Below are 9,496 nucleotides of genomic sequence, written 5' to 3' on the forward strand. Positions count from 1 at the left end.
TTAAGTTCAAACCTAATACAATTTTGGTGATAACGGTAAAAGTTTAAGGGGTCAAAGGTTACACTTTACAACATTTGAAGTAAAAAGGTTCTATAGCAGATATCTCCTGAACTTATCCACAGATTAGTTTATATGGTACAGTATGGTCACATTAATTTCTTTCCTCTGGTAAGATTATTGTGGTCAAGATTAAAGAGTCACACCTGTCCACTAATCATGTGGGAGGGATTCTCTTTTGTTTTAATTTCTTGCCTTTATTTAAAGGAAAAGGGATCATTATCAATAGTGGTTTTGAAATAGTTACATTTAACATTCTTTAACATTGTTTGAATGCTTTGTCAGCCCTGTCTGAGGAGGAAGTTCCCAGAGTACCAACGAGTGGTACAGCAGCTGCAGGGTTTTCATTCACTAATCCTGTACCACAATCAAAACCTGATGTCTCGGCCGCAGGAACTCTCAAACAAGGTCAGTTATAGTTCAAGGTTTGATACACTATAATTTGCAGATTTCTAGAATGGTAATTGGAACAAATCTTTCAAATATCAGTTGTCCAAAATGAACAAATGAAAATCAGGTTTCTTATGTTCATTCTTAACAAAAATACTCAACATAAACAGCTTATGGTATAAATTCCCTGTATATTAAAAGAACTAAAAAATCAACATTCTTTTTTCTTTTGATAGAATTAGGAAGCAGCCAAGAGCCCAAGAAAGTATTTGGACAATCAACATCAATTGGAGGCAGTTTGTTCAGAGTCCAAACCTCTGTTGCCTTGAAAGCTGGTGGCAGCAGTGCTGCATCCACAGCCAATACAGCAGCCATTCTGTCTACACCTGCCTCCACCGTGTCATCTTCTTTCCCAGGTTTTAGTGTGAGTTCCTCTACTCCTGTGTTTGGACAAACAAGCTCAGCTGTGCCCAGCGTAACTACCACAGCTACAGGTAATGGCTTGTTTGTAAAACCAGCAGTAACAGCACCTACAACGCTTATACCAGGAGGTAGCATTGTGTCGGGAAATTCTGCATCAGCGGGTGTATCTCAGATTTCTTCCTCAACTTCCACTCCTACTACAAGTGCAACCACTGGACTGTTTGGAAAAACAGAAGCTGGGGTAGAGGTAACCAGTCCAGAGCCTGATACTCAATCACCAGGAGATGTGTCTGGTCAGTCAGAAACATCAGTTAGTGCTTTTGGTCAGCCAACTCAAGCGACCACTGGGCTGTTTGGTAAACCAACCACAACCAGTACAGGGGGCTTGTTTGGAACGGCTACCTCAACCAGTACAGGGGGCTTGTTTGGAACAGCTACCACCTCCACCGCCAGTACAGGGGGTTTGTTTGGAACAGCCACCTCCACCACCAGTACAGGGGGCTTGTTCGGAACAGCTGCCACCTCCAGCACCAATGCAGGAAGTTTGTTTGGAACAGCTCCTTCCACCACCAGTACTGACACCATATTTGGAACAACTGCCTCCACTACAAAACCTGGAGGCATGTTTGAAACACCCAGTTCAACTACAAGTACAGGGAGCATATTTGGGGTGACCACTGCAAACTCAGCTACACCTGCATTTGGTGCTTCATCCTCTGCTACTTCTACTACAACCTCTTTGTTTGGGGGGACATCTGCATCGACATCAGCTTCGTCAATATTTGGATCTGCACCTGCAGTGTCTCAATCAGCCCCCATATTTGGAAGCACTTCAGCTTCTAAGCCTTTATTTGGTAGCACACCTACTTCAACAACATCAGCCCCTTCCATGTTTGGGGGTACACCCATAAGTACAGCCTCCACTGGATTTGGAGGATTCACCAGTCCTAGCTTTGGTACGAGTGCGACGTTTCCACAGTCGAATCAAAGCAGGTAAAGCAAAAATCTGTACCAACAAAAAATGCTCTTAAGAGTTACTCCATCACTGTGTTATGTCCTGAATGTGGAACGTGTTGGTTTGCTGATATAATTCTATTAGTCTTGTGTATCCATTTCTAAGTAACATTGTTTCCCCAGGCTTGAGCTTATAAATATATAATTATTTATCTAATAGGTTTTGGATGTTGGAAGTCAAAGTCATGTAGTGAAAGTCTGCAAAAGTTTTGTCCATGTAATATTCTACAATTAGGCATAGAAATGTTAACCAATCCTACACCTCTGAGTTGGCTGTAGCAGCAAGGATATATACATGATACTCTAAAAGCATGATATTTTGTTGGGAATTTCATTTCGTTTATTTCGTAGTTTTATAAAAAAAAACCCACAAAATTTAATCCCAACAAAATTTTAAACACATGAAATATAAACTAAACAAAAACATTTCATAAACTATTAATTTTATTGCAAATTTTGAAATTCAGTTTTTATATCGTCAAACTACTGACAAGGTACATGTACGTTTACGTGAGTCTACAAAGTTTACATTATGTGTACATCACTCTTTGTATATAAGCTATAGAGCATGATGGATTTGACCGATACTCATTAAGTGAGTAAATCTCGCCTGAACTTACATGTACTAAATTTACCTGCACGGTGTCGTCACGCCTGTCAATTTAAACTTCTTACTTACTAAAGAAAATACAAGGGTTTAGAAAATTGATTCCACGAAATATAATCCCAACAAATTTATCCCCATACAAAAACAATGAAATTTATCCCTAACGAAAATTAATGCTTTCATGAAATGCTAGTGGTTATAATAAAAAATGCTGTAAACACTTCCTGCATCTGCACCTGGAAACAGAAATCACTTAGTAGCTTTATATCTTTATTACAGTACCTTGTTTGGTCAAGCAGCTACAACTCAAGCAGGATTTGGCCAATCACCAAGTCAGTCTCCCTTCAGCCAAACACAGTCCAGCTCTCAAAACCAGGCATCTGGAGATGGCGGCTTGTTCAGTGGACTCGGAGGGCAACCAAGTGCAGAAAAGGCCAACACCAATGTATTTGGTTCTCCCTCCAGTTTTGGATCATCTGACCAACCTGGTACAGGTACGTTGAAGTATACAGCAATGTTTGGTGTAGCACAGACTCTTTTACTTTAGACACAGCTTGAACTTACCAAGTGAAGTCTTTTGTGATCCTGAAATTCTCAAACTATTTTTTAAACCAAAAAACTTTATCAGTTTTCAGTTTTCGAAGTTATTGCATATCCATATGTTATTCATTTAATTAAATAAGCAGTGCCACACATGTTTTGTCACAATTAGATTTGAAATAAAATTGCAAATATTAAACTTTCTAAATCAGATGAACTGTCATATGCGAAAAATGTTCAGCATTACAGAGTCAGGCTTAGTGTTTGAGATAGTAGATTGAATTATGAAAGATTGGTAAAACGTTTGTTCTGTATGATGTTCCACAGCGTCACTATTTGGCAACCAGACGAGTACAGGATTTGGTACAACTGGATCAGGACCAAACTCGCCTTCTGGTGGGGCCTTCTCGGGGGGATTTGCCATGGGAGGTACAGGGGTAGGATCTTCCGGCTTCGGGGTCAACCAGTCACAGGGGCAAGGTAATTCAGGATTGCTTTTTTTCTAGTTTGATGAAGTAATGATTACACGTGTAATGTTGTAGGGATTGAGAATTGAAAAAAAAAAGTATTGAAACGAAGGAAATATAGACGATAGATAAATAAATGATTATGAGGGATTGAAAACTGATGTATGACTGATTACAATTCTTCTGTACACCTCATGAGGCATGAGTGTGAGAAAGAAATAGGAAGTGAAGAAATTAAAACTTTCCGAATTTATTAGGTTTTGGGGCGGCACCATCATTTGGAGGCAGCGCTACATTTGGGAGCACACTCGGAGGGTTTGGTAGTCCACCAGGCTTTGGGAGTGGAGCAGCTTTTGGAAGTGCAGCCTCCTTTTCTAGTCCTGTGACCAGTGCTAGTACCAGCCCGGGAGGTACAGGATTTGCAGGGTAAATTTTTGTGTACAGTAAACCGCTCCATCGTGTTGCTGCCCATGACAGTTCGACACATTTTCTTAAAACCTACATTTGCTTTATACTATATACAATGTAGTTGTTTGATTTTGTGGGGCTAAAATTGTGTGCTAGGTACACTTAGTTTACAGGTTAATCAGGTAATCAAGTAATAATCTTATGAGTTACAGCAGGTTGTTTATCTTTCAATAAAAGTATGTAAACATCAAAATGATGGTGGTTTTAACTTAGTTGTTTTATAACAACCCTGGTAGAGAAGCATTTAAAATCAAACTGATAGGAAGACTGCCACAGCATGGAAAACAAGTTGAAATTTGGTTGATTGGGTGTTACAGCAGTAAATAGGTAATTAATCCACTGTGAATAGTTCCAGCTATACAGCAAGTCATCTCAGTGAAGATATTATAGATGGTTCCCTCTGATTAGCTGTAATATGTCAACAGTATCAAACATTATAGCTATTTTCCTGCATCAAAGAAGTTCTGAATTCGAAAGTTAGGTATCTAAATCAATCATCTGATAGAAAAGATTTTTTTTTATTATACATGTACCTCATCTTTATAACATGTCTGATTGGATGATACTTGTCACATGACAGGGTGTCATTAAACATGATTTCCCCTTCATACTCTCAAGTTTTCTCGATCACATTTCCCTTATTCTGGGCCTCTCTTAAAATAGTATTTATTGCCCTTATTTGCCCTAGTTAAACATGATTAACCTTGGTAAATCAGGGTTCCCTTCAGTAAGGGCAAGAAATGTATATATACTATCAATAAAAAGAAATACAAAATATGAATAATTTCAGATGTAATTTGGCTAATAGTAATTAATCTAAAGTTTATGTATCCTGGAACATTTATCAGCTGCTATGCTATTATGGATGAAGTTGGGACTGACCTACTGGTCAGATGTTGTTTTCTTGCAATCTTTATGGTGATGTTTTCATATACAAAGATAAACAGTAAGAAAGGTATACTGAACTTTCAAGTAAGCAATGAGATCAATGTACTTATGGTATTTTTTCATATTGTGTACAGATTTGCCAGTTCCAACAGCCCAACATTTGGGAGCCTTGCAGGCTCGTCAGATACACCAACCTTTGGCTCCATGGAGGGAGGTGGAGGAGGAGGAGTAGGAGTAGGGGGAGGAGGATTCAGTACTACACCAGGATTTGGAGGAGGGACTAGTGCTGGATTCGGATCTACATCTTCTCAAGGTCAGAGATATAGTCCTTGATATACTTTCAAAATAATTTGATATAGTGCAGGGTTTTTGAATCCACAGGTTTTCTTGATCAAGATTGTTAGCATATACATATGCATCAATCCTTTTTTGATGTTGATTACTAGCTTACCTTGTCAGAAGGACCAAAGCAGCATCTGTCATCCGTCTGTCAACTGTTTTTTATAACAACTTCTTCTAAACTGCTAATTAGGCCCCCGTATCAGAGATACGGGTGCCCTATAGTAATCACTCTGGCTGTCTGTCTGTCCGTCCGTACACAAATTTTGTTCCTGGCCGATAACTTCGGTAATTATTTCCCGATTTACATGAAACTTGGTCAAGATGTTCAGTTCACAAAAATACACACTGAGGTAAAATGTCAATGTCAAAGGTCAAGGTCATTAGGTTCAAAGGTCAAGGTCAACTTTTGCATCTTTTCACTGATGAACATTGTGTTATGACATGATGAAGCAAAGTTGATCAGAATTAAACAAGGAGTCAACTGACTCAAGGTCAGAGGTCAAGGTCAAATTTTGTAGCCTTTCACTAATGAGCATTTCAGAATTTAGCAACTGTCTTAATTTCAAGGTCAGATATTGTATCTTTTTACTGATGAACATTTTTTTATGGTATTATGAAGCAAAGTTCTTCAGAACTTAACACAGAGTCAGCTGACAAAAGGTCAAGGTTACGGGGTCCAAAGGTTCAAGGTCAAGGTCCAGTTTTGTATTTTTCACTAATGAACATCATGTTATGATATTATGAAGCAAAGTTGGTCCGAATCAAAGAATAAGTCAACTGACCAAAGATAAGGGTCACTGGGTTAAAGGTCAAGGTAATTTGGGGTCAAAGGTCAAAGACAAAGTGGAACACTGACTTTGACCCTGGCTCTTGATGGGGGAGGTATTTATGGTGAAATAAAACAAATCAAAGCTAACAAATGAGTATTGCACCGGTATTTACATTTCTGTTAGCCTAGCAAATATGGAGGTGGAAGGAAATAAGCCTCGCATCATAGTACATGTTAAATATTTTGCTTCCTTCGATTCTTTTTGAAGTCCAAATGTCAAACGTCAAGCTCAGCTATATGGGCAGATTGCTTCTTGATGATTGTGGGGGATTTATTGACGGGGCCCTTACTGACCTGTCAGTGTTCCAGTTTGAATTTGACTGACTGGAAGCATCCCTAGGTGGTGGGGATTCCAAATCATACAAGTCGAGGGGCTGACCCCCTGGGGTCAGGGCCAAAAAGGGGTAATTTTGCCATATTACTTTAAGTGACTTCCTTACTGAACCTAAGAGATGGATCAACCATAGAGCTCATTTGAGGTTAAATGTACAGCCGTTGAACATGCAGTTTGCCAAGAAAACTGCAGATGTAAATGATTATAAGTTGATGGATGAAGTGCCCTGTGTCATTACAAAGTTCTCTGGGTTTAATGTGAAAGTTGATGTCACGTGGATAACACAGCCGGACGTGACCACGAGGAACTGATTGCGAATCGGAGTCAGTACCGGTATTTAATATGACAATGTTATAAAAAAATATATTTAAATTTCAAATTAAAAATAATAATAATAATAATAATAGTACAAAGGTGCACCATTTTAATTTTTGTAATGTTTATTATCCAACTACATTAACCTCGGAGAAGGGGAGATTAATCTTCTCAGAAACGGTACTATATATGAAGTTGTCATTGTATGTAAAATCAGCTGACTGGTTGCACGAGATGTATTCATAGTGTATTCATGGTCTAATGGCAGTTGTTTTCAGTTGGTAGATTCATGTTTAGAACAAACATCAAGAGTGTAAATATATTGCTTTAAACAACCTCTTCTCTGGAACTCAGTGATGGATATCAACCATATTAGGTTTGGAGCATTCTTCAGTGGTTGAGGATTCAAAATTACACCAGCTGAAGGGCTGATTTCCAGGTCTGTGGGATGGGCCTAAAAGAATTTTTAAGTTCCCCACCCTATATAGAGACAAATAAAAAATTGCTTATAGGATGGCTCCAGGGTCTCGTCCCACCCTTGGAGAAAAATTCCCTTGGTCATAACTCTAAACATTAGAGATCCCCACCCCATAACCATTTATACAAATGCTGGGCATAAAGAGATCAACACAATCATGATTTAGAATAGACCTTGAGATCTGACCAGGGACTTATTTCTTGGGTTATAACTTTGAAATGGTTGAGATCCCCACCCCATAACCATAAACACCATTGCTGGATTTCAGGAGATGAACACAATCATGATATTAGTATTAACCTTGGGTGTGGTCCTACCCCTAGGGACTTAATTTCTGGATCGCAAGTTTAAAATGGTTGAGATTCCCTACCTATAACCATATATACCATTGCTTGCCAAAAGTTTCCGGGTAATTGATACAGGCCCTGAGGGCCTCTTGTATGTGTTATAGTTCTGTGTAAAATGATAAAAATACAATGATGTTGTTTTTGTTTGCAGGATTTGGAAATGCTGGAACCGGAAATAATTCATTTGGGTAAGGTGCCATAAATATTTACTATTTTGCATGACATTGCGACAATATTTTCTAATGTAATGTTGACATTACCTACACCTGACTTTGTCATTGTGTTCATGTGACATTATATATGTATGATATTCATGTCAACCATGGTATTCCGTCTTTTCGTATTGCAAAGTTATCTGCTCTTGTGAGCAGGTATTGATTATTACGTCATTTTTTTGTGAGAGGCACGTCATCAATTTTTGAGAAAACAACGTAATTTTCTCACACAAACCAATGACGTAACAATCAATACCTGCTCACAAGAGAAGATAACTCTGCAATACGCAAAGACGGAATATTGACATTAATGACATGGTATATTGACATTCATTGCATGTGATATTGATATAAATAAAATTTTGATTACAATGTGATATTGACATAACCTACTTGTGATATTGATGTTATTTACATGTTTTCTATTAGCTGATTTTGAACCCTAAAACTCTGATTGATATACCATTGCTGTAATTGATTGAGCTACTTGGTCATTGGAAGTATCATAGCACAATCATACTACAGTTGTATCCTAACGGAAGTTAAGGGGAGGTAACTGTATATAGGAAATAACACAGTGGGACAAGGGATCCATAATATTATTTCATTTGTATGGCTGCATTTCCAAACTGTTTATGCCCCTGTTAATCTATCTATTTGTTACCGCTCTACCTGTACCTAACAATGGCTAGATGTTTCATCACATTTCTATTATTGTAGGTTATCATTTTGTTTATCAGAAATTGTTCCGTGTATTGATGTCTTCCCTGATTTGCTTTTCATTCAGGTCCAATCCAGCTTTTTCGGGATATAGATAAGATCCACCTGTTGTATGTCACATCTGGACCAGGAACTCAAGTGTTCAATTTGCAGAGGAATTTAAATAGAAGAATTAGGACTTGAACAATGATAAGAAACTGTAGATGTCATATTGTTTACACCTATGGATTGTCAGTGACATGTAAAGAGTGGATTCCTCAGCTTGATGCTTGCAGATGTAATGTCCTGTTAATTTGTTATGACAATAATAAATATCCAGAAAATGGGATGGATTGTGTGATTTATTGTACCTCCTGTTACAAAGTTAGTGGAGGAGGTTAAACTAGAATCAACCTTTCTCTCTGTTCATCTGTATAACATCCTCGATACTCCATGACGTTTCGTCTGTATATCATCCTCGATACTCCAGGACGATTCTTCTGTATAACATCCTCGATACTCCAGGCCGTTTCATCTGTATATCATCCTCGATACTCCAGGACGATTAATCTGTATAACATCCTCGATACTCCAGGGCGATTCATCTGTATATCATCCTCGATACTCCAGGACGATTCTTCTGTATAACATCCTCGATACTCCAGGACGATTCATCTGTATAACATCCTCGATACTCCAGGACGATACTGGTTCAGGTTGTCTGTATGTCTACACGGTTTTGTCTGATCAACTATACCAAAATTGTTGCACCCACTTTAATGTAACATTGCTCCTGACAGATACATGTATCTTGCGTAATGTTGTTCTTTTGCATGGACAAATCAAGACCAGATTTCTTGCACTCAAACAATGATCCTTTTCTATAATAATGGCGTTGTTATTTTTACAAACTGATCGGCTCATACTGACATTTGATTTAATGATTGTGAATTTTCCTATTGACTGTAAAATAAACTACATGTATTTCATATGTTACTATACCCATTGTGTAGCCTATAGCAGAACTTCAAAACAAAGATGTCTGACATTTATACTTTATTACACGTACTGCTTTACTAAACC

The 9,496-nt window shown here is 38.1% G+C and overlaps 1 protein-coding gene across 2 annotated transcripts in view; it reads left to right on the forward strand.

The window, feature by feature from the left end:
* The window catches only part of LOC110449861 (nuclear pore complex protein Nup214-like), a 31,202-nt gene extending 22,443 nt beyond the window's left edge, over positions 1-8,759 (forward strand). For both annotated transcript variants that reach the window (XM_021496995.1, XM_021496997.1), the window contains exons 23-30: positions 343-465; positions 684-1,863; positions 2,771-2,985; positions 3,359-3,511; positions 3,756-3,924; positions 4,989-5,167; positions 7,651-7,687; positions 8,502-8,759. In XM_021496995.1, the coding sequence (XP_021352670.1) occupies positions 343-465; positions 684-1,863; positions 2,771-2,985; positions 3,359-3,511; positions 3,756-3,924; positions 4,989-5,167; positions 7,651-7,687; positions 8,502-8,532 (2,087 nt within the window). In that variant the 3' untranslated portion in view covers positions 8,533-8,759. The remainder of the gene's footprint in view (positions 1-342; positions 466-683; positions 1,864-2,770; positions 2,986-3,358; positions 3,512-3,755; positions 3,925-4,988; positions 5,168-7,650; positions 7,688-8,501) is intronic.
* Positions 8,760-9,496: the final 737 nt, after the last annotated feature.

Source organism: Mizuhopecten yessoensis, unplaced genomic scaffold (assembly GCF_002113885.1).
Source record: "Mizuhopecten yessoensis strain PY_sf001 unplaced genomic scaffold, ASM211388v2 scaffold4835, whole genome shotgun sequence".
Taxonomy (NCBI): Eukaryota; Metazoa; Mollusca; class Bivalvia; order Pectinida; family Pectinidae; genus Mizuhopecten; species Mizuhopecten yessoensis.